Source organism: Tachyglossus aculeatus, chromosome X1 (genome assembly GCF_015852505.1).
Source record: "Tachyglossus aculeatus isolate mTacAcu1 chromosome X1, mTacAcu1.pri, whole genome shotgun sequence".
Lineage (NCBI taxonomy): Eukaryota > Metazoa > Chordata > Mammalia > Monotremata > Tachyglossidae > Tachyglossus > Tachyglossus aculeatus.
Window position 1 is genome coordinate 122,845,082 of NC_052101.1, and position 25,572 is coordinate 122,870,653.

Sequence of the window (25,572 nt, forward strand, 5' to 3'; positions counted from 1 at the left end):
TCAATAAATATGATTGATTGATTGATTAAAGAGTACAAATCCAAGTGCACAGATGATTTGGAAGGGAGAGGGAGTAGGGGAAATGAAGGCTATGTCTGGAAAGGCCTCTTTTTAGATATGATTTTAATAAGGCTTTGAAACTGAGGAGCAGTGATCTGTCCTATATGAAGGGGGTGGACGATCCAGGTCAGGAGGATGTGGGAGAGGAATTGGTGGTGAGATAGATGAGACTGAGATGCAGTGAGCAGGTTGGCATTAGAGGAGCATCTAAGGGTTCAAGGCAAGGGGCTTAGCCTTTCCTCTCCATCCAAACTTCTACCAAGCTGATCCAATCACTTGGCCTATCCCACCTCATCTGCTGCATCAGCCTCCTTGCTCTCCTCACTCCAGTCCTTACTTCAGTCTGCTGCCCGCATCAATTTTCTGGAGAACTGTTGTTCACATCTCCCCATTCCTCAAAAACAGATAGGGTCTCATGCTACTTTCCCTCCAAGGTTTTGGTCAGGGTCGGGGGAGGAATCCTATCACACAAGGGCCAGACCAAACCACATTGCCCTAAGGGACTTCCCAGTATTCCTAACTTTCTTAGCATAAGCGGTGCGTCAGCTTCCAGGAAAAGAAGATTCCACACACTGGCAAACGCATCAGCTTTGTCTTTAATTGGTTGCAGGTTGCATATTTGTTTAAACATAAAACACAAACTTTCACGCCAACACAGGAGGGAGGGAGGGTAGGGGACAGGGCCCGGAGACATGCCAGCATGCACAAGCAGCTTTCTAGTCTTCTCCCAGCTGGGCTGCCTTCCATGGCACAGAGCACAAGGCTGGCAGTTCTGGTGCCCCTGCCGGAGAGGATGTAGGAGTGGGGAAGAGAGAGAGGGAGAGAATTCCTGGGCCTTTCCCCAATGCCCCTCCCCAAGTCCTGGAAATTCAGATAGCCGCAGAGCACTGGACTTGCAGCTCACCCAGAGGCAGGAAAGCTGGCTGCTTGTCCTGGAGGTACTTGATGCAAAGGGCCAGATCAGCTTCACCACCCACCTACCCCGGGCCACGGACCACAGCAAGAGATCGGGTTTCAAAACATCCCCAAACCACAGGGAGATCAGGGAGTGGGGGTCGGGGCAGGGGCTGGGCACGGGGAAGTCAGGCTTCGAATGCTCACCTCCTCCAGCCCCACCCAACCTCTCCCCCTTGAGGTTAGATGGGCTCGGCGACAGCCTGGAGGCGGCCCGTGAGTCAGCTCTGCACTTTCACGCACCGTGAGCCGAATTGGCAGTCCATCTGGACTGGCTTTCCGAAAGCCGCAGGCCCAGTGGAGCTTTCAGCCACCTCCCCCTCCGACATCTTGTGGGAGCGGGAAGCCCGTGCCACGGAGAGTGGCCCTTCCCTCTACCCTGTGCGGGGGTGGGGGGGGGTGGGGGGGGGAACACGGTAGAACAGAGGTTGGGGGGGGGGGGGGAGGCTGGAGCTGCCTAGGTAGCCAGCTTCCTCTACCTCCCAATAGAGGAGATCAAAGACCCTGTGACAGCCAAGAAGAGTGAGGCCAGGGAAGAGGAAAGAAGAGGAATCCGTGGGTTACGGAGAGATGTTATTTATTGCTGGAGTAGCATCGGATCTTCAATCCCATCTGGGGTCGCGCTGCTCTGTCTCAAACGGAGCTCCCAGATTCTTCTCTCCTCTTGCCCGCCGTGGGCCAGCCGGGCTGACTTAACCATGTCTGACACTTGGCCGATCTGCCCAGGGGGAGGTCAGGCCCCATGTGAAAAACCAAGTCTGGGATCCCATTAATTGGTCCAGCAGAGAATGAGCTTTGAAGGGCATAGGGCAGAGGTGTTAGCATCTGGCAGTGGGGGAGGCAGGTGTTATCACACTTCCGCCAGGCCCAGGGGACACTCCAGGGCCCCAGGGAGAACGTAAAGGTTCTTCCCGGGTGATGGAGACGTTGCTATTCTCCTCTAGCACAGACTCTCTCTCCACTCTGGACACAGGCTCCCTCCCCGGTTGTCTTGGAATCAGCCAGGGACCAGCTTTGGCGGGGTTCAGTTCCTGGGAGAAGGCATGAACGCTGGGGCTGGGAGGAAGAGCAGGAAGGACAGAAGGACTAGGCTTTACTTAATGCACCTCTGTCCTGGCTAAGATGCCTCAGTTATTCCCTCTGAAGAGGGGACTGAGGGTTCTACCCAAGGACAGATCCTAGTGTGGACTCCATATCTCACACACACCAACACACACGGTCACAAGCTGGCAGTCTGCCATAGGGGTCACGGTGGTTTAGGGAACTGTCTCTTTATGGGATGGGGGCGGGGGAGATCTGCACTGATGGTGGCAAGGTTCTGGGCCCTCATGACTTTCAGCTCTTCTGGGAGGGGGGCGAGGTGGGCGAACGGGCGGGCACGCACATGTGCTTTGCTTAAATGTTCTCATTCCATGACCGATTATTACCTAGAACTTGGACTTTCCATTTTAAAATCAACTCTGTGGGTTTGACGGATCGGGGCTGGATGATGAAGCCAAGGCGGGGCAGGAAGGAGGAGGAGGTAGGGGGAAGAAGAGGGGACACCAGAAAAAAAACACCAAAAAACAAAGCCAGAGCTATGGGCCCAGCAGGTGGTGGCTGGGGCCCAGGGCCTCCCCAACCCCCTGCTTCAGGCGAAGGAAAGAGGCTTAACTTGAGGCTGAACAGCGCGGGGCCTACCGAAAGGCCTCTGCTTTTATACTATAGAAAGGTTTGTGCTGTTGATGGAATAAACCCCCTCCCCCTCAGAAGACTCTGGGTGGGCGTCCAGGTGGATCCCGGGCTCACTTCTGGGCGTTGTAGGCCACATACTGTTGATTCATGGGGTTCTCGGGGGATTTCATCCATTCCTTCTTCAGCAGCTGCTTCAGCTGGGACAGCCGCATATTGGGGTTTTCCTTCTTCAGGCGCGGCAGGTGCTGTTCTTCGAAGGCAGCAAAGGCGGCTTTCATCCGCCGCTCGGGGTGTCTGTCCGAGTCGTCGGAAACACTGGGGAGGGAGGGACAGAGGGCGGGCTGTGAGCAGCCTGAGGGGGCCGGGGCCACCGGCCCCCCTCCCGGCCAGACAGGCCAGGCCAGGTCAGGCCAGGCCTAGGCCGACGGACTCCTCGCTCCATCTGGCCCGCAGATGCTGGTGGCGGGTTCGGGACCTTCCTTCTGGGCAGGCTCCTGAGCGGGACCAGAGAGCGGGACTGGGCTCCCTCGGAAGAGAGAGTCTGGCACCGGGGCCACGCCCATCTGCAAAGCCCTTCCCGAGAGCCCCTGGGGGTCCCGGTTAGAGGAGGGCCACGATCCCTGCCCTCAAGAAATTTAGAATCTAGATGGAACTGGAAACCTGGGCCCCGAGGGCCTCTTGGCCTCCAGGCTACTGGGTCCAAGTGAGGGTAGGGGAGTCAAGACGGGCTCCTGCCAATGAGACCCTAAGCCAGGAGTCACCCGGACCCTGGTGTGGCCTATGACCTTGGCCCTTATGGATGGGGGCAAGAGGACCCAGGTCCACAAGGTGCCCCAGGAAGTGGCTGGAAGGGCGTTTCCTTTCACCATCTCTCCCTGTGGGCCCAATTTCCTCAGCTCTCAATCTGGCGCCTTCTGAGCCAAGCAAGCAGGCACAAGCAATCACAGTTGCTCCCGCCGCCGAGGGGCTATGGAAGTCACATGAGGGATCGGGACCACTGGACCTGGAGCAGACCACCACCCAACCACCAGCCTGATGTTCGGGTACCTGAGAAGCGCCAGAGCATCTTCGATCGTTCTGGCTTCTAGCTCTCCTTCCAGCATTCTGCGGTTCATATTTTCTTCCAGTGGAACTTCAAGATGACTCTTTGGTTTCTCCACTAAAAGACAGAAGAAGAGAGTGAGAGGGATCCCGCGATGACACTACCAATAGAGTGTGTGGGCCACAGGGAGTCCTGGACACACTAACTTGGTGCAGTGGCCAGGGACCTGAGGCTTGCAAGTGAAAATACTACTACTAACAACAACAACAACAACAACAATAAGAATAATTGTACTGGTTGAGCACTTACTACTTGCAAGGCACTGTACTAAGCACTGGGGTGGTTACAAGCAAATCGGGTTGGACACAGTGGGGCTTCACGGTCTCAATCCCCAATTTACAGATGAGGTAATTGAGGTCCGGAGAAGCGAAGTGACTTGCCCAAGGTCACACAGCAGACAAGTGGAGCTGGGATTAGAACCCATGACCTTCTGATTCCCAGACCCGGGCTCTATCCATTATGCCATGCTGTTTCTCTACTAAACTGTGCCTACAGACAGACAGACAGACACACACACACATAATGCCTCCCCACCACCCCTAGACCCCTGGAAGCTGCCACAAGCTCTACCCATGGCCACTAGGACTCCTCCCTCTTTCCAAAACAGCATTGCTGATGCCTGGCTTAGGTAATGATAGGAGAAAGCAAACCTGAATCCTCATATTCCTTCTGCTGATCTTTCCGGATCATGTCTTCAATCTGAGATCTAGTGATCTTGCCAGAGGGGAGAGGCTTAAGGGACTTCCCTTTCAGCTTGGAGTCCTCCTCCTCCAGTAGCCGCTGAATCTCCTTCTTGCGCTCCAGCTGCTCCATGCGGCGCTTCTCCTTCTCCTCCTATAGACAGGAAAGAGGAACTGAGTCAGGGTCCAAGGTGGTTCAGAAGGGGCCCAGCCGGGCCTGCCCTCTGGGGTGGCCAGCAGTGTCCAGCCCCACTTTCGGAACCATCAGGTCCACCCTTAAAAGAACAGACCAGATTCCAGATCTCAAGGATCTTACAATTAATAGGAGAGAAGAAGCAATGAACAAACCCCTCACTCAATCGTATTTATTGAGTGCTTACTGCTGTGCAGAGCACTGTACTAAGCTCTTGGGAGAGTACGATGCAGCAGAGTTGGTAGCCGTGATCCCTGCCCATATTGAGTTTACAGAGGATAAATATATACCAGCATAAATATGCGTGAACTCACACACACTCTAATGACAAGAATGAGGTGGGCAAAGGGGCGGCTGATTTACAGACTGTGCCAGTGGACTGGAGAGTAGGTGGGGTGAATCAGGGAAAGCTCCCCCGAAGAGGTTTGAGGGGGAGAGGGAAAGTTCGGGGGAGAGATGGCACACAGAAGTAGGGAGGATGTTCCACTCAGAAGAGACACTGTGGGCAAAGGAAGAGAGGGAGGAAGACAAACTTGACTGGAATGATGTGGCAGGCTGGAGTAGCAGCCCGCAGTCTCACAAGCCCGCAACCTTGGTGTCATCCTCGACTCCGCTCTCTCGTTCACCCCTCACATCCAAGCCGTCACCAAAACCTGCCGGTCTCAGCTCCGCAACATTGCCAAGATCCGCCCTTTCCTCTCCATCCAAACTGCTACCCTGCTCGTTCAAGCTCTCATCCTATCCCGTCTGGACTACTGCATCAGCCTTCTCTCTGATCTCCCATCCTCGTGTCTCTCCCCACTTCAATCCATACTTCACGCCGCTGCCCGGATTGTCTTTGTCCAGAAACGCTCTGGGCACGTTACTCCCCTCCTCAAAAATCTCCAGTGGCTACCAATCAATCTGCGCATCAGGCAGAAACTCCTCACCCTTGGCTTCAAGGCTCTCCATCACCTCGCCCCCTCCTACCTCAACCCCCTTCTCTCCTTCTCCAGCCCAGCCCGCACCCTCCGCTCCTCTGCCGCTAATCTCCTCACCATTCCTCGTTCTCGCCTGTCCCGCCGTCGATCCCCGGCCCATGTCATCCCCCGGCCTGGAATGCACTCCCTCCCCACATCCGCCAAGCTAGCTCTCTTCCTCCCTTCAAGGCCCTACTTAGAGCTCACCTCCTCCAGGAGGCCTTCCCAGACTGAGCTCCCTCCTTCCTCTCCCCCTCGTCCCCTCTCCATCCCCCGTCTTACCTCCTTCCCTTCCCCACAGCACCTGTATATATGTATATATGTTTGTACATATTTATTACTCTATTTATTTTACTTGTACATATCTATTCATTTTATTTTGTTAATATGTTTGGTTTTGTTCTCTGTCTCCCCCTTCTAGACTGTGAGCCCACTGTTGGGTAGGGACTGTCTCTATATGTTGTCAACTTGTACTTCCCAAGCGCTTAGTACAATGCTCTGCACACAGTAAGCGCTCAATAAATACGATTGATTGATTGAGTAGTCATCAGTCAATCATATTTATTGAGCACTTACTATGTGCAAAGCACAGTACTAAGCACTTGGGAGAGTACAATACAAGAGAATTAGCAGACACAACCGCTGCCTACAATGAGCTTACAGTCTAGAGGGTAGAAAGAGAGCTGGAAAAGGTTAAAATGCGATAACCTTTCTGGGACTCGCCAACAAGACTGTAACTGATCCGCACAGTGGTGTGTCCACCATTCTCCTTCCCAGGTTCCCCACCTCTCCCACATGCACCCTGGCGATCTGAACTGTGGCCACCAGACTCACCGGTGTCCGGAAAAAACGGCCACCTTAATGAGGGTCCAAACCAGTTGGATACAGGGTACCCCTTTGCCGCCATTCCTGTGGGGAGAGGAGTCCTGGCAACAAAGCCACACAGAGAGATTGGGAAGCCTCTGAGACAATCTCAATCTAATGGGGGTAGGGGGGAAGAACCTTGATATGACAATATGGTGACCTGCCATTTCCAGGGAGTACAGCCTGCGCGCCCCCCACCGGCATGACCCATCCATCAACTGTGTTTATTGAGTGCTTACCATTTGCAGAGCATTGGACTAAGTGCTTAGCTCATTGTGGGCCAGGAGTGTATACTCTTCCAAGCGCCTGGTCCAGTGCTCTGCACACAGTAAGCACTCAAATACGACTGACTGAAACATATAATACAGCTGGTAGGCACATTCTTGGCCCAAAAGGACCTTAGGAGGGTAGATGTGGGAGATGGACATTAAAATAAGAGAGAGGTAAGGGAAGTAACTGAGTACAAGGAGATGTACACAACTGTGGGGCTGCAGAGGCATAGATCCGAGTGCAGAGGCGACACAGAAGGGAGGGTGGGGAAACGAGGGCTTAGTCAGGAAAGGCCTCTTGAGGAGATGTGATTTTAGGAGGTTTTGAAGATGGGGAGAGTAGTGGTCTATCAGATACAAAGTGGGGGTTTCAGGCCCAACACAGGATGTGGGTGAGGTGTGAGCAGCAAGAGAAATGAGATAAAGAACAGATTGGCATTAGAGGAGCAAAGCATGTGGGGCAGGAGCTCCCCCGCCCCTCCTTCAGGGCTCTGGGGTCTGCCTGATGACTGTGACAGCCCCCTCTGGCACTGGTTAGAAGCCCCGCCCTCACCCCTCACAGGTAGAGGAAGCTGAGGCAGTTACTCTGGACCATAGAACACCCTGCCTGGAGCAGTGAGGAGCCTGAGGTCCTTTCTTTCTTTCCCAGCAGGGATGTACTGCTCTTCTTATTTTGGTTGCTTTGTCTGAATTTATCTTTTCTTCCCTGTACTCTCCCCCACGGGCCAAGACCATGTCTGATCAATGTCCTATGTCTCCCCAGTGCTCTTTACGTTGTAAGTACTTAAATGTCATTACTATTACTACAATACACATAAATTGCCAAATCTACAAGAGGTAAAAGAGTAAAGGGCATGGATACAGATGGTAAACACAAAAGGGAGTGATTAAATAAATAATGAATAAGTAAAATGACACTTGAGAACTAAGGTGGGGGGAGTGGATGGTGGTGGTGACAATCAATCATGGTGGGGAGGTGATATTTTTGAAGGTGGGGAGAGATCTAGTTTGGCAGGGTGGGATGCAATGTTCCAGGCAGAGGGAGAGGTGGGAGATGGAAGAGTCAAGAGCGAGAGCAATGGGAAGAAGCAACGATGGAGAGCCTTGAATGGAATTGATCACGAATTTTGGTTTTAGACGAGGAGTTAAGAGCCACTGGAGACTTTGGAGAAGAGGGAAGTGACGGGTTACGAGTGAGTTCAAGAGATGATCCAGGCAGCTGAATGCAGGATAGACCAAAGAGAGGACAGACTAGAGGCATGGTTGGAACCAATCAATTTACTGAGCACTTACTGTGTGCACAGCACTGTACCTAGCGCTCACTATACAGCCACCTGGGGGTGGCCCATCCAGGACACATTACAGAGGAAGAACCAGCAGGGTTTAGGGGCTTCAGCTTAGCCTAGTGGCTAGAGCACAGGCCTGAGAGTCAGAAGGACCTGGATTCTAATTCTACCACTTGTCTGTTGTGTGACCTAGGGCAAGTCACTTCACTCCCCTGTGCTTCAGTGACCTCATCTGTAAAATGGGGATTGAGACTGTGAGCCCCACGTCGGACAAGGAACTGTGACCAACCTTATTAGCTTGGGTCTAGTCCAATGCTTAGTACAGTGCCTGGAACATAGTAAACCCTTAACAAATCCCATAAACTAATAACAATAATAAAAAAAGTCTTTGTCATTTACCTCCCACCTTCGGGCTGATACCAGGTGGTGAGCTTCTGGGACAGAGAGCGCTTGGCAGTGGTGCCACTAGCGATGGGGGAGTTAGGACGGAAGACCGAGTTCTGTTTTTGACATTTTGAGTTTTAGAAGCAAGAGGAGAGAGATTCAAGGTTGGAGCATGGATGAGGGCAGGGCTGGAGATGCAGAGAGGTGGTCACAGCTGGGGGAGCATCCTGAGAATGTGAAGGCACAGTGGAGAAGGGTAGAGGACCACGAATGGAGGCATCTGGGGAAGGATGGAGCGCCAGCCAAAAAGACCAAGGAGGAGAGTAAGAAGAGACCAGGAGACCAATATAGAGACAGGTTTTTTTGGTCTTTTTTTTAAAATGGCATTTGTTAAGCACTTACTATATACCAGGCACTGTACTAAGTGCTGGGGCAGATAAAAACTAACCAGGTTGGACACAATCCGTGTCCCACACGGGGTTCACAGTCTTCATCCCCATTTTACAGATGGGGACTTGACCATAATCACACAGCAGACAAATGGCAGAGCTGGGATTAGAACCCAGGTTCTCCTGACTCCCAGGCCCGGACTCTATCCACTAGACCACACTGCTTCTCTAGGTTCTAAGAGGCGGAGCGGTCAGCCAGGTCAGAGGCGGCCGAGAGACTGGGGCAGAGTAGTTCAGAATAGGACCCACTGAGTTCAGCCAGAAGGCAGGCATTTGGTCAAAACTGGTGGAGATGAAGAGGAGGCAGAAGGTGTGTACATCTCATTCAAGAAGTTTGAAGAGGAATGGGAAATGATTGTCATGGGGGGGGTGGGGGGCAGACGAGTTGAAGGATAGATTTTTCCCGTACTGGGGAGCCTTTGGTTTGTCTACATCTCTGCCCCTGCTCTCTTCCCCTCCCTCCAGGCTCGCATCTCCTCCTGCCTTCAGGACATCTCAATCTGGATGTCTGCCCGCCACCTAAAACGCAACATGTCCAAGACTGAACTCCTTGTCTTCCCTCCCAAACCCTGCCCTCTCCCTGACTTTCCCATCACTGTTGACGGCACTACCATCCTTCCCGTCTCACATGCCCGCAACCTTGGTGTCATTCTCGACTCCGCTCTCTTGTTCACCCCTCACATCCAAGCTGTCACCAAAACCTGCCGGTCTCAGCTCCGCAACATTGCCAAGATCCGCCCTTTCCTCTCCATCCAAATCGCTACCCTGCTCGTTCAAGCTCTCATCCTATCCCTTCTGGACTACTGCATCAGCCTTCTCTCTGATCTCCCGTCCTCATGTCTCTCCCCACTTCAATCCATACTTCATGCCGCTGCCCGGATTGTCTTTGTCCAGAGACGCTCTGGGCATGTTACTCCCCTCCTCAAAAATCTCCAGTGGCTACCAATCAATCGGCGCATCAGGCAGAAACTCCTCACCCTCGGCTTCAAGGCTCTCCATCACCTCGCCCCCTCCTACCTCACCTCCCTTCTCTCCTTCTACAGCTCAGCCCGCACCCTCTGCTCCTCTGTCGCTAATTTCCTCACCGTGCCTCGTTCTCGCCTGTCCCGCCATCGACCCCTGGCTCACGTCATCCCCCTGGCCTGGAATGCCTTCCCTCCCCACATCCGCCAAGCTAGCTCTCTTCCTCCCATCAAGGCCCTACTGAGAGCTCACCTCCTCCAGGAGGCCTTCCCAGACTGGGCCCCTTCCTTCCTCTCCCCCTCGTCCCCCTCTCCATCCCCATCTTACCTCCTTCCCTTCCCCACAGCACCTGTATATATGTATATATGTTTGTACATATTTATTACTCTATTTATTTATTTTACTTGTACATATCTATTCATTTTATTTTGTTAGTATGTTTGGTTTTGTTCTCTGTCTCCCCCTTTTAGACTGTGAGCCCATTGTTGGGTAGGGACTGTCTCTATATGTTGCCAACTTGTACTTCCCAAGTGCTTAGTACAGTGCTTTGCACACAGTAAGTGCTCAATAAATACGATTGATTGATTGATTTGTCCAGAAACGCTCTGGGCATGTTACTCCCCTCCTCAAAAATCTCCAGTGGCTACCAATCAATCTGCGCATCAGGCAGAAACTCCTCACCCTCGGCTTCAAGGCTCTCCATCACCTCGCCCCCTCATACCTCACCTCCCTTCTCTCCTTCTACAGCCCACCCCGCACCCTCCGCTCCTCTGCCACTAATCTCCTCACCGTGCCTCGTTCTCGCCTGTCCCGCCATCGACCCCCAGCCCACGTCATCCCCGGGCCTGGAATGCCCTCCCTCCCCACATCCGCCAAGCTAGCTCTCTTCCTCCCTTCAAGGCCCTGAGAGCTCACCTCCTCCAGGAGGCCTTCCCAGACTGAGCCCCCTCCTTCCTCTCCCCCTCGTCCCCCTCTCCATCCCCCCGTCTTACCTCCTTCCCTTCCCCACAGCACCTGTATATATGTTTGTACATATTTATTACTCCATTTTACTTGTACATAACTATTCTATTTATTTTATTAATATGTTTGGTTTCGTTCTCTGTCTCCCCCTTCACACTGTGAGCCCACTGTTGGGTAGGGACTGTCTCTATATGTTGCCAACTTGTACTTCCCAAGCGCTTAGTACAGTGCTCTGCACACAGTAAGTGCTCAATAAATACAATTGATTGATTGATTGATTGTCTGAAGGCCGAGGGAAAGAGCCGGAAGGGAGTGGGAGCCATTGCTTTAAGAATCAGCGAGAGGGAAAGGAGTCTGAGGTCCAGCTAGAAAGGTTAGACCCTAAGAGCAGGAGAGAGGTCTCCTCTCGGGAGACAGATCGGAGGGAAAAGAATGAGGGCAGTGGGGGCAGGAGGGCATCGAGGAGGTCAAAAGGGACCCTTGGGAAAGTCTGTGTCTGATGGTCACATGGACACTAGTAATGGTGGGTCTGCAAGATGCCAGGGTCTTCCAATCTCAGGTGGAAGCAGAGACACCAGAGGATTATTCTCTTCCAACTATTCCGTTTTATGCCTTGCCCTCAACCCAGACAGGTAAACCAGCTGAGTCCATTTGAAGTACTTCCTCACTCCTAACACCAAGCTCCTGAAAACCAAATGACACAAAAAGTAACCCCTACTTCCACCCCAATAAAGCTTCTGGTCCTGGACTATGTTTACTTCTCTTGTCTCTCTAGCATGCAAGCTCTGAGGCCTCAACCAGGTCTTTGGTTTGTTCACTTCCGTGACATCAAGTTACTTTTGGCTGCAGCCTTGCAAACTGTCACTTGTCCAGACTAAGGAGTGGTTTAGCTTGGGCTGGTACTAGTTTGCAAGGCTGAATGAGTTATTCCAAAGTTACCACCATCTTTATTTGCAGGGCGGGAGAGAAAGAGAAAACACACACACACACACCCCCCAGAGACGCCAATAATAATAATAATTATGGTACTTGTTAAGCTCTTACTATGCTCCAGGCCCTGTTCTAAGTGCTGATAATCAGGTTGGACATGGTCCCTGTCCCACATAGGGCTCACAGTTTTAATCCCCATTTTCCAGATGCGGGAACTGAGGCACAGAAAGTAAAGTGACTTGCCCAAGGTCACACAGCAGACAAGTGGCGGAGTCGGCATTAGAACCCAAGACCATCTGATTCTCAGGCCCATGCTCTATCCACTATAGCAGGCCCAAGCTGCTATGGATCAATCCAAGGGCCGGGCAAACAAGGCGGCACCAAATGCCCACAGGGAATAGGCCAACCCTTCCTGTGACAGGGAAGAAAGGCTGCTTGAAGCAAGACTCAAATCTCGCATCATTCCACCCTCCCTAACGCCTACACCCTGTCCCAAGGGCAACATGTTTCTTCTTTTTTTTTTTTTTTAATAAAAATTTGTTGGTGTGGGGGTTGAAGAGCCAGTGTGTGGGTGGTGAAGGTCTTCTCACCCCTCTCTTTTAATGCCCACCTTTTCTTGAGATGTCATTGCTTGGTGGCCTCAGCCCTAGGAGAGGTGGGGAAGTGAGGGGAGGTGAGGGTGAAACATAAATCCTGTCCCTGCTGCTGCTTGAGCATCTCTTACCTGGTGAAAGGATTTGGGGTGGGGAGGAGGCATGGAGAAGAGGGAAGGTTGAGACTTCTGGCCTACTGGTGATTTGGGGTGGCTCCAGCAGCAATCCCTACTCCCCTCATTGTCATTTTCTCACCCCCACACCTCACCCCAACCCCAGCTGGGGTCCCCTGTGCCCAGGAAAATATTCCCATCGTAAACATCTCTGAAGCCCCTGAGCCTGCTGTTTGGGATCCAATCGGCCAGGCTGGAGAAGGCGTCTGAGCCTGGAGGGGCTTTTAAGTGTCGGGGAGGTAGCAGGGCCTGGGAAGAAGCGGTGACTGGCAGTGCGTCAAGGTCACCTGCTTTATTAAAGGAGTTTAGGCAGTCAACAGCGAACAGCCCAGCATTTCTGCTTTGCTCCAGGCATTCGCCGTTGGACAAGACAACACATCGCCACGCGGGTGATGGTATCGCACCACCGGTGTCTAGACAGGCTATCACTAATGAAGCTGGCGGACAATCGGACTCTCGCTGAAAGCTCATTCCGGGGGACGGCCCAGAGGGAGCCTAGCTGCAGAGGGAAGAGCTGAGACTTCCCGGGGTGGGAGGAGAGACGGTCTGACCATCAAGCAGGTCTGGGGACAGCCAGGCTCTGCAGCCACCTCCAGTCGAGCCTCAGCCTCTCCACCGCCCCAATGCCATCCCCGGGGCGACTCTCCAGCAGACCTTTCTTTCCCTTGCCAAACGGCCCCACCCTCACCTCGAGATGCTCTGCCGGCCCGAGCCAAGGGGTGGGGCAGTCACTGAGGATCAGGTCCCGAGGGTAAGCCCAGGTTGGGAAGAACGCACAGACTCCTGCCGGCGTTCAGGCACAGAAGCACCCTCTTGGCTCCCTCAATCACAAATGCCCACGCCCTTCTGCATCAGGACCACCAAACTGCGACAATTCCGACCCTGCTTATTTCTTTGCTAAGAGCGTGTCTGGCTGAAACCCTGACTTCTGACGGAAGCAGGAGGAGGAAGATTGGGGAGGTTGGTGACATGCAACAGCTCTCTGAATTGAGCTGCTTTTTTCCAAAAGATCCTATAGCTTGCACATCCAGCAAATTGTTTTTTCAGGGCTGTAACCTTAAGTTTCGTGGCTGCTAGGAATGTTAACACTGCCCTCCCAGGAGCTGGTCTGATCTGGACTGGGAGAGAGGCAATTAAACACAGGCATCCAAAGGAAAGCGGTCATTATGCTGGGAAAAGGTCATTCCAATCATCCGGAAGTTTTGATTCCAGCGGCACCCGAAAGGATTTGGGAGGCAAAAACTGGGGCTCGAACCCACAATTCGTTCCTGAGCTGGGAGCACTGTGGTAATGGAGTGGATTGTGAATCCACAGACCTGGGAATGGAGGACCTATAGTCAGTTCTGCCTCTGACTTGCTGTGTGGCCCTGGATCTGCCACTACCCCTCTCTGAGCCTTGGTTTTGTCATGAGACTGGCAGGGGCAGTGGAGAAGAAGAGTGGGGAGAGGGAGGAGCTCGATCTAAACACTAAGGATCAAAAGATATTCGGCTTTGGGGAAGCAGCTGCAAATGTTGGATAATAATAATAGTGGTATTTGTTAAGCGCTTACTGTGTGCCAGGCACTGTACTAAGCGCTGGGGTGGATACAAGCAAAATCAGGTTGGACACAGTCCCTGTCCCACATGGGGCTCAGTCTCAATCCCCATTTGACAGATGAAGTAACTGAGGCACAGAGAAGTGAAGTGACTTGCCCAAGGTCGCACAGCAGACAGGTGGTGGACCCAGGATTAGAACCCATGACCTTCTGACTCCCAGGCCCGTGCTCGATCCACTACACCACACTGCTTCACTGCAGAAAATACCCCCCTCAAAAAAAAAAAAGCCATTGCTCCTCTATCATGGATAACAATGATGGTATTTGTTGAGTGCTTTTTATGTGCCAAGCACTGTTAATAATAATAATAATAATGGCATTTGTCAAGCACTTACTATGGGCAGAGCACTGTTCTAAGCGCTGGAGGGATACAAGGTGATCAAGTTGTCCCACGTGGGGCTCACAGTCTAAATCCCCATTTTACAGATGAGGTAACTGAGGCTTAGAGAAATTAAGTGACTTGCCCAAGGTCACACAGCAGACATGTGGTGGAGCTGGGATTCGAACCCATGACCTCTGACTCCAAAGCCCAGGTTCTTTCCACTGAGCCATGCTGCTTCTCAGCCACGCTGCTGTTCTATGCATTGGGGTAGATACAAGGTAATCAGGTTGTCCCACGTGGGGCTCACAGTCTTAATTCCCATTTTACAGTGAGGGAACTGAGGCCCAGAGAAGTGAAGTGACTTGTCCAAGGTTACACAGCAGAGAAGTGGCAGAGCCGGGATTAGAACTCTCGTCCTCTGACTCCCAAGTCCATGCTGCTTCTCTAAATATCTAATGGATCAAAGTGCACCAACTTTTTCTTAAGTGAAAAAACTCTCTAATTTTCCAGGAGATCAAGCTGAACGTTTATTGAAAGAAGCAGCATGACCTGGTAGAGCATGGGCCTGGGAGTCAGAAGGAGTTAGGTTCTAATCTTGGCTCTGCCGCTTGTCTACCTTGTGACCTTGGGCAAGTCACTTCACTTCTCTGGGCCTCAGTTTTTATATTATTATTATTAAATGCCGTCAAGTCGTTTCCAATTCATGGCGACTCTACGGTTACATTTTCTCCAGAAAGTCCTATCCTCTGTCATCAATCCATACACTTGCTAACGGTTCTTCCACTATTGTTGTTACAGTGCTTGTAACCCACCCCAGGGTTTAGAACAGTGTTTGATACACAGTAAGCGCTTAACAAACACCATCATTATGATCAGTGCCTGGCTAAAGTGCCACAATTGTTATTATTATTACTACCTCCCAAACCTAGCCTCCCCCTTTCCACCTTCTCAAAGGCTGCTGCACGAGGAAGCTTGTTGCTCCTCGTCAGCGACTTGAGATGCTGCAGCTCAGGAATGGGCTGGGAGGGCTGCAGGCGAAGTCAAGATTAAGCTTCAGGAAACCCAAAGTTCCAGCCACGGAGACAGAGGCCAGGCGGCCAATCAAAAGGGGGTTTTCCACTGCGCACTTACATAACTGCCCAACGGCCACCAGTTGGGCCATTAGGGAGCCCCGAGGTTCAAATCCAATCAATTGAGAAACCATTTAAAAAAACAGAAAAAAAGAAAGGAAAGAAAGCTCCGCAGAAATGGACAGCCCTGCTTTCTGGACATGTTTCTTTTCATCTTGCTTTCCACTCTGGATTTAGGACTCTGGTCATTTATTTCAGTCGAGAACAGCATAAAATTACTGTACAACGGGCCAGTGCACTCAACCGCCCGCGCCCCCACCGCCCCCGCCAGATTGTGAGCTCATTGTGGGTAGGGAATGTCACTGCATACTGTTGTACTGTACTTTCCCAAGCCCTTAGTACAGTGCTCTGCACACAGTAAGCACTTAATACAATCACATGAAAACTAGATCTTTCAACTCGAGTTGAGAGAGACATAAAGATTAGGCATGTGTGTAAGTGTGTGGGGGTGGGGGCTGGGAAGAGTTTGCAGAGGAGAAGGTCAGTAATAATAATCATAACGATGATGGCATTTGTTAAGCACTTACTATGTGTCAAGCACTGTTCTAAGCACTAGTGCAGCTAAATGACAATCCCCCTAATTTTGTACATCCATTCTCCCCTTTCTTAACCCCCACCTGTCCCATTATTTAAACTAGGCTTGGTTTGGATCACTGATAACCGTATTTCAAATAATCCGCTTTCCACTGTAATCTTCCTTCCAGATCCATTTTTCCCCTCTCTGGGCCCTCCTACATGTCAAACAGAAAGCTATTCTTTTAAAAAAAAAAAAATCCATCACCAAAAAAGGTAACTTATTTCTGGGCAGGAATCATCCCACAGCTTCAGAAAGGCCAGTTTCGGTCTCCTGAAGTTAGGAGCGCTGTTGTAATCATTAAGTCAGGAGACACTCTCAACTTAACACACGTATTTAACAACTGTTTTGTTAGCAAGGGCACAGCTGTGAGTTGTTCGGCTCTATGACTGAGGAAACGACTTGGCTGCGACTGGCAGTTTCAAAATACTTTCTCTCCACCTCCCCTTTCTGATTTGAGAGGTGGGATGGGGAGTGGGGAGGGGTCCAAGAACCACCCCCTAGCCCCGTCCCTCACGCTTTTGAGCAAAAAGGGTGTGACCTGGCTTCTCTTTACCCACAACAGCCCCCAGCACCCCTCACCTCCAGAGAAGCAGCATGGCTCAGTGGAAAGAGCACGGGCTTTGGAGTCAGAGGTCATGGGTTCAAATCCCAGCTCTGCCAATTGTCAGCTGTGTGACTTTGGGCAAGGCACTTAACTTCTCTGGGCCTCAGTTCCCTCATCTGTAAAATGGGCATTAAGACTGTGAGCCTCCCGTGGGACAACCTGATCACCTTGTAACTTCCCCAGCGCTTAGAACAGTGTGCTTTGCACACAGTAAGTGCTTAATAAATGCCATCATTTCTTTCTTTCTCCACACTCCGCTGTTCTCCTGCCACTCTTAATTACGGGTCTCATTCATTATTCATCACGCCGAGTCTCTAGTGAATGAAAGAAGCACCACCGAGAGAGTTCGCCCTGAACAGCGCTTAGGCGACCAAAACAAGGCCTACCGGAATGCAATATGTCCTGGTTAGCAGGGCTGAGAGAGCACAACCCCTCAGTATGCGCCGCAAGCTGGGGGTTGGAGAAGTCTGGTGGAAATCAGCAGAGTAAACCCCCACTTTAGAGCGCTGAATTAAAGACAACCTCAATGATCCAGGGTCTGATTGTCCAGGGTGAGGATGCTTGGGACTAGAGAGTCAGGAGGGGAAAAGAAGGGCCCATTTCACTGCTCATTAGCACCTCTCCAGCCAGGATGGAGGTGGACTAGGGAAATCAGAGATTCATTCATTCAATTGTTATTTATTGAGCACTTACTGTGTGCAAAGCACTGTACTAAGTGCTTGGAAGAGTACCATACAGCAACAAATAGCTGCATTAGAGATGAAAGGCAGTTCCGTCCAGGGGCTACTCCACTTGTGTGGAGTGTGAGGCTGAAACTAATAGTAGCTAAAGTGAAAGTATAATTTTTTGGTGTTTTTTACCCCATGTTTGTGTCCTTCCTTCGCACTCTTGCTCGATGCCCCCATTGGTTAGGTATAACAGGGCCAGCTGGAGCTCACCAAAAAGGCATCCTTTTGAGTAGCTGAACCTGTCAGAAGGCTCAGAAGCAAAACGAGCCTGAAGCTCTGGCATGTGGCATGGCTGTTAAAGCTTTCCCCCTTCTCTTATCCTTGTACTCTGCCACTTCCCTCATGTCTGCTGTCCCCACTAGACTGCAAACAGAGAAGCAGCATGGCGTAGTGGATACAGTATGGGCCTGGGAGTCAGAAGGTCATGGGTTCTAATCCCGGCTCCGCCACTTGGCTGCTATGTGACCTTGGACAAGTCATTTCACTTCTCTGTGTCTCAGTTACCTCATCTGTAAAATGGGGATTGAGACTGTGAGCCCTATGTGGGACAAGGGACTGTGTCCAACCGATTTGCTTGTCTCCACCCCAGCTTGTGGGACAGTGCCTGGCACATAGTAAGCACTTAACAAATACCATAATCAATATTCAACTCCCGAGGACAGATCTCCTCTACCGACTCCATTATATTCTCCCAAGCGCTCAGCACGCAGTAAACGCTTAATGACTATCACCATTATTATTAATTTATTATTTATTGAATGATTTATTGATTATTGATTTAGAGGGGGAATGCTCCCAATCCCCAGTGGGTTATTTTCAAAAAAGAGCGATTATGGTGCACCGGCTTTGCAACTTTGATTTTCAACCATGGTGGCTAGAAGGTACTGGGGAGGTATTGGGATCAAAAAGGCTAGTGGCTAGTCTCCAGGAGGGGGTGAGCTTTGAGCTCTTCTAAAAAGTCGGAATGTGATTAACAAGGTGCTGATGGACCAGCTGGCTCCCATCAGGGCCCAGAACAACCGCAAGGCTGCAGGAGGCGGGAGGGAGAGGACTTTTCCAGGCAGTAAAGGGAGTAAATTGCCTTAAGAAGGAGAGTCAATCCCATCCAAACAAAGCGCTCGTTTCTCATGCCCGTTCTCAATCAGTTCCTTCCGCAACTTGAGCCAATCCCCAGTAAATACAGCAAATTACACTAAATGAACTCCGGAGAACACACTGCTTCCTGAGCCAGACTGAACCCAAACCCTAGCCAAAGTCACTGTCTGTAGGGCAGCACCAAGTAGGGAGAGGGGTACAGGGCGGCTGGTTGGTACTTGCTCTTGCAATCCCTATTTCATGGACCAAGTGAACTCCCCGCCACAATTTCTCAAGACAAAAACAACTACTTTCCTGGAGGCCATCGGCTGGCTCCCTCTAACCTAATAATAGTGGTAACCAAAGCATTTACTATGTGCTACCCCTCTTAGGGTTGCACCTGGAGAGTTTCCAGTACTCTACCAGTCATGACTACAGGAGGGAGAGTCAAGCAGAGGCATACCCATTCCATTCCTAGCTTGGGTAGTGGCTAGTGAGTGGAAGGCAATCTGCTACAAGTCAAAACTCATCTGTGCTGGGCAGCAGCAGCATGGGAGAGAGTCGAGGGCAGAGACTCATTTACTGCGTGGAAGGAGGCAATGGTAAGCCACTTCCGTATTTTTGCCAAGAAAACTCTATGGATACGCTACCAGAATGACTGCAGATGGAAGTGAGGAATTCTGAGAGAGATGTGTCAATGGCGTTGCTCTGGGTTTGACACGACTCGATAGTGTGAGACAGCAACTATGTGCTAACCGCTGGGGTAGAGATAAGATAATCAGGTTGGACAGAGTTCTAAGAGGGGGAACAGGTTTTACAGATGAGAAAACAGGTTGAGAGCAGTGAAGTGACTTGCACAAGGTCACATAGCAGACAAATAGCAGAACCAGAAGTAGACCCAGGTCCTCTGACGCCCAGCCCTGAGCTCTTTCTCCTAGGCCACACTGCTCTCTATTTGTCTTTTTGTCCACTTCCCTCCAGCTTGTGCTCTCCACTCTAAGCTCTGGTTTCTTCTGACTCCCACTGGCCTTCACACTTTTACCCTCTGCTATGGTCAAACCACAGCCCTCCTTCACATACAACAAACTGCCACTCTCCTGGCTTTCAAAACCCTCCTAAAACCGTATCTCCAACAAGAGGACCTCCCTAAGCCCTTGTTTCCCCTATGTGCCTCTCCTGTCACCTGTGCACTTGGATAATAATAATAATGGCATTTATTAAGAGCTTACTGTGTGCAAAGCACTGTTCTAAGCGCTGGAAAGCACTGTTCTAAGTGCTGGGGAGGTTACAAGGTGATCAGGTTGTCCCACAGGGGGCTCACAGTCTTAATCCCCATTTTACAGATGAGGGAACTGAGGCCCAGAGAAGTGAAGTGACTTGCCCAAAGTCACACAGCTGACAATTGGCGGAGCCGGGGTTTGAACCCATGACCTCTGACTCCAAAGCCTGGGCTCTTTCCATTGAGCCACTCTGGATCTGTACCCTTCAAGCACTTGATATTCACCCCAACCTCAGCCCCACTGCACCCATGGACATAAACTTATATTGTGCCATTTCCCCTATCTGTAATTCATTTGAACATCTGCGTCCCCCTCTAGACTGTAAACTCCCTGCGGGCAGGGATTGTGTCTACCTTCTCTACTGTAGTGGACTCTCCCAAGCATTTAGTACAGTCCTCTGCACACAATTAATGCTCAATAAATACCACTGATTGACCTCTCCACCTTCAAAGCCACCTCCTCCAGGATGCGCTCCCTGATTTTATCCCCCCCCCACCCACTTTCTCCATCCATCATGCACTCCCCTCAGCCGCTTTGGCACGTTCACCTTTCTCTCTCTTTCTGACCTGCTCCTCACTTGTTTAGGACTTTGATCTGGTCTCAACTACTATTTAGCCATCAATTGCCATCGGCTCATCTTTCCCTTTGGAACATAGGACTGCAACCTCGAACAGAAATCATGCCTTGTACTAGCACATCCTATTCGTGCCTAGTACAGGACTCCGCACACAGCGGAAAAGTAAGTCAATACCAATGATGATGAGTGAGGGGATGGTGGAGTTCAGGGACCCAGCCACATTAAGGATGTGGCTTGTGGGGAGGCAAAGAAGAATGGAAGCACAGTTGGGGGGGGGGAGGGGGGAGGGAGAAAGGGAGAGAGGAGGAGAGGGAGAGGGGGGAGAGGGGGAAAGAGGGAGAGAGAGAGGGAGAGGGAGAGAGGGGGAAGGGGGAGAGAGGGAGGGAGGGAGGGAGGGAGAGAGAGAGAGAGAGAGAGAGAGAGTGTGTGTGTGTGTGTGTGTGTGTGCATGTGTGTTGGGGGGGGGGGGGTGCATGGTTTCAGCCCTGTCAATCCTGCTGCTGTGAGGGTAGAATAGGAGAGGGGCAGCAGCAGTGTGGCTTAGTACACAGAGCAAGGGCTTGGGAGTCCAAGGACATGAGTTCTAATCCTGGTTTTGCCACTTGTCTATTGTGTAACCTTGGGCAAGCCACTGAACTTCTCTGTGCCTCAGTTACCTCATCTGTAAAATGGGGATTAAAACTATGAGCCCCACGTTGGGACAACCTGATTACCTTGTGTCTACCCCAGTGCTTAGAACAGTGCCTGGCACATAGTAAGCACTTAACAAATACCATTATTATGATGATGATGAGCCTGAGTTCCCACCACTGTGGGGCAGCTGGAATTGGCCAGGTGGTTGGTATACAAAAGAGAATGAAATCTCACATGGTTCCCCATTAACTCTGAACCCCTCAAGGTCCAACCAGAGAAAAAGATGGATTGTGGTGGCAGTCCCCAGCATTTTCTGTGGAAAGACACCTTTTCTGGGTTCTCCCATGGGCTCTCTCTCTCCCTTTCCATCTAACCTCGTCGGAAGACGTACTTTCCTGACTCCCCTCCTTGGGGGCCTCTATGCCCTCTCTCTCTGCCTCCACATTCCCCATTTGAGTAGGCTGCCTGCCTACCAATTTATCACCCTCTTCACTTGAGTGCCCCCAACACTAAAGTTTCCCTTGGGGGAAACTTGGGGTGCAGCCATCCATGAGCTGGGCTTCAAGGGTGCTGACAAGCAGCAGCCAGGGAGAGGGGGGTGTTGGATGGCTGCTGTCTTCCCCAGCAGCATTCTGAGCTACTCCATACTAATCCTCCTTGACTTCTCAGCTGCCTTTGACACTGTGGACCACCCCCTTCTCCTGGAAATATTATCTAACCTTGGCTTCACTGACACTGTCCTCTCCTGGTTCTCCAATCTCTGTGGCCATTCAATCTCAGGTTCCTCCTCTGCCTCCCACCCCCTAACTGTGGGGGTGCATCAAAGCTCAGTTCTGGGTCCCCTTCTGTTCTCCATCTACACCCACTCCACTGGAAAACTCATTTGCTCCCATGGTTTCAACTACCACCTCTATGCAGATGATTCTCTGATCTCTCTCCTCCTCTGCAGTCTCGCATTTCCTTCTGCCTTCAGACTTCTCCTCTACTTGGATGTCCCACCAACATCTCAACATGTCCAAAAGAGAACTCTTTTATCTTCGCACCCAAAAACTCTGCCCTCCCTCTGACTTTCTCATCACTGCAGAAAGCACCACCATCCTCTCTCTGTCTGACAAGTCCGTAACCTTGGCATTATCTTCGACTCACCTCTCTCATTTAACCCACATATCAAATGTCACCAAATCCTGTTGGTTCAAACTTCACATCCCATCGACTTTAAAGCACTCAATCACCTTGCCCCAACCTACCTTACTCTGCTGCTTTCCTACTACAACTTAGCCTGCCCACTTTGCTCTTCTAATGCCAACCTACTCACTGTACCTCAGTCTCATCTATCCCGCTGCTGACTTCTTGCCCACGTCCTGCCTCTGGCCTGGAATGCCCTCGCCCTTCATATGTGACAGACGATCACTCTTCCCACCTGCAAAGCCTTATTAAAAGCACATCTTCTCCAAGAGGCCTTCCCCAACTAAGCCCTCATTTACTCTTCTCCCATGCCCTTCTATATTGCCCTTGCACCCTTTATTCAGCCCACCCTCAGCCCCACAGCACTTATGTCTCCCCTTCTAGACTGTGAGCCCACTGTTGGGTAGGGACTGTATATGTTGCCAGCTTGTACTTCCCAAGCGCTTAGTACAGTGCTCTGCACACAGTAAGTGCTCAATAAATACGATTGATTGATTATGTACATTATCCAAAATCTATTATATTAATGTCTTTCTCCTCCTCTAGACTGTTATGCCTGCTGTGGGCAGGGAAATTTGTCTACCAACTCTACTGTGCTAAGGGTTAAGTTCAGTGTTTGGCACACACTGAGTGCTCAATAAATATGACTGACTGACTGGGGGATTTCAACGCCCTCAGTTGGAACAGCGATCAAACCAAGAATCTTTCTTATTCACTTGTGCCCAGCTGAAGGTGGCCACTGACAAGCTTGTTTTGCGGCACTCGGTCCATGGACGTACCCTGGCCTCTGTGAACCTAAGAGAGGCCTCTGGGTTTTCAATGGAGAGAACTTTGAGAAAGAAGGAAAAAAAAAAAAAGACTCCATCATCGCAACCACCAACAGCACCACCACCACTTGACTTGAGGGGCCTGCCTGCTATTTGGTAAGTCCTGCAAATGGAATTAAAATTCTCCTCCTCATCTTCCTCCCACACAAAAACACAAACAGGATTGTTCATTCTCGTCTTAAAGGCCAGATCGTCTGTGCTCCTGACCCACCTGCTGGGCTAATTTAAGCTTGCCAAGGTGGCATTTTAAGGTGCCCGCTGTTGCTTTCGGTGAAGTTTGCTCTCTTTTAGCTTGGCGTGCGGGGGGGGGGGGGGGGGGGGGGGGGGGGGGAGAGAGAGAGAGAGAGAGAGAGAGAGAGAGAGAGAGAGAGTGTGTGTGTGTGTGTGTGATGCAAGAAGCGTGCTCTGGTAAAGATGGATACAAGGGAAAGCACGACTGCTTTCACTTGGAGGGACTCTGCTGGCAAGTGATTGAGTCAGACCCAATCGCATGATGAAGCCTGCAGAATGTACTTTGGAACATTTCGCTTGCGATTCTTCCCCAACCTGAGGCGCAACAACAACAACAAAAAATCACTTATTTATAGAGCTTTCATTGAATTTGTTTTGCGCAAGGCAGGAACTCTGCCTCTTTTCCATCCACCCCCTGCTGACCCCCTATCCCCCCAAACTACCCACTGCTTGCCCCTCTTCCCTTAGTTAACTGCTCAGCAGGCTCATTTCTACCCTGTGCCTTTCACACAACGGTGTCACGATTTTGTTTTCTGGGCAGGTGAACAGAGCAGTGAAAGAGACATTGCCTTCTTTAAGAGCTTATTGGGCAGATCTGCTTGATGGCTTAAAATATATGACAGCAACAGATGTGCAGGAAAATAATCAGCTCAGGGGAGAGAAAACGAAAACCAAGATTCAAGAGACAGGATTGTGCAACAAGAGGCACTTCCTTAATGCTGCACTTTTGTCCAGAGTTCTTGGGAGCAAGGCGGCCCAAGCTATGGTGAACAGAGGTGGGAATTTCCCCAACCTAGCCACTGCCTTTTACTGGCCCAAGCAGCCAGGGTCAAAACCACCATACCGTGCTTCTCACCCCGCCCCCCACCCCCACGGAAACAAAATACAAACAAATAAAAAAATTCACATTTTGACTTGAGTCCAAAGATCTCAAGGCCCCTTGAGAGGCAACATGGCTCTGGATCCCAGGGTTTAGGAGGCCACAGTTCTAGATACGAGGGCTCACAGGAAGATAATAATATTAACAATAATAATTACGGTAATTGTTAAGCACTTACTATGTGCCAAGCACTGTTCTAAATGTTGGGATTGTTGTTGTTGTTGTCTTATGCTGTCGAGTCGTGTCCGACCCATAGCGATGCCACAGACACATCTCTCCCAGAATGCCCCACCTCCATCAGCCATCATTCTGGTAGTGTATCCATGGAGTTTTCTTGGTAAAAATACTGAAGCAGTTTACCACTGCCTCCTTCCTCGCAGTAAACCTGAGTCTACTTCCCCGACTCTCCCATTCCGCTGCTGCTCGGCACAGGTGAGTTTTGACTTGTAGCAAATTGCCTTCCACTCGCTAGCCACTGGCCAAGCTAGGAATGGAATGGATAGGCCTCTGCTTGACTCTTCCTCCCATAGTCAAGACTGGTAGAGTACTGGAAACTCTCCAGGTGCGACCCTGAGAGGTGAAGTAATGGGGTAGTACAAGTTAATCAGGTTGGACACAGTCCCTGTTCCACACTGGGCTCGCATTTAATCCCCATTTTTTTTTTTAAACAAATGAGGTAACTGAGGTGCAGGGAAGTTAAGTGACTTGCCCAAGGTCACACAGCAGACACGTGGCAGAGCTGGGATTACTGAGGTCAAGATCAACTTCCCGTAGAGTTCTTTGCTCCTGATGGGGAAGGACCCACCAGGCCGAGTGGAACCGCTTCGCCCGCCCACTCAAGTTATCAGAATGGGGCTGAGATGCCGGTGAAACTACTACCGGGCCCACCCGGTGTGAGGCAAGCATGAGCCCACTTTTTGGCCAGAGGGTTCCAGTTTCCTTTCAACCCTAAGTGCCCAAGCCAAGCAGCTCCCTTGGAGAGCTCTGGCTTGAGGCCATGACCAGAAAAAGTCCCAGATGACTTTCAGTAATTTCGGGGCCGAGCGACAGCTAACACCCAAGTGCTAATGGTCAAGAAAGGAGCTACTGGGACCGAAGCAGAGCTTCAAGTAGGGAGGGGGAGGAGGCCCGGCACGTCAACGGGAGAGCTAAGATTGGCTGAAGCGGCATCTGCCCCTTCCGATGCTTTGGAAAACAGGCAATGCAGATGGAAGACAAACAACTTAGGGGGAAGGGGTACGGTGAGCGATTCTACCAGAGGAAGAACAGGAGACCTGGGGCCTCTAAAGAAGGTAGAGAACAGACCCCATAACCCCAACATCACCCCTCTGGTTTCTTCAGGAACAGAAACCTCTGAGCGATTGTGTTGACTGAGCTCCTGAATGGCAAAGACACGCATCAACGGAGCGGACGGAGCCATCTCATCGGGTGC

The 25,572-nt window shown here is 51.0% G+C and overlaps 1 protein-coding gene and 2 non-coding genes across 4 annotated transcripts in view; 1 reads left to right on the top strand and 2 right to left on the bottom strand.

Moving 5' to 3' along the window:
• Positions 1 to 2,668: 2,668 nt before the first annotated feature.
• Positions 2,669 to 25,572, bottom strand: part of CCDC124 (coiled-coil domain containing 124) — a 54,971-nt gene continuing 32,067 nt past the window's right edge. The window contains exons 2-4 of one of the 2 annotated variants that reach the window (XM_038772812.1): positions 4,441 to 4,624; positions 3,736 to 3,847; positions 2,669 to 3,003 (exon numbers count right to left, since the gene is read on the bottom strand). In XM_038772812.1, coding sequence (XP_038628740.1) covers positions 2,799 to 3,003; positions 3,736 to 3,847; positions 4,441 to 4,624 — 501 coding nt within the window. In that variant the 3' untranslated portion in view covers positions 2,669 to 2,798. The remainder of the gene's footprint in view (positions 3,004 to 3,735; positions 3,848 to 4,440; positions 4,625 to 25,572) is intronic. The other variant, XM_038772811.1, reaches the window with a different exon arrangement.
• On the top strand, positions 18,910 to 19,047 carry LOC119920203. The gene has a single exon (XR_005447962.1). It is a non-coding gene; the product is annotated as a small nucleolar RNA SNORA7 (small nucleolar RNA).
• Positions 24,583 to 24,720, bottom strand: LOC119920105. Its single transcript, XR_005447870.1, has one exon. It is a non-coding gene; the product is annotated as a small nucleolar RNA SNORA7 (small nucleolar RNA).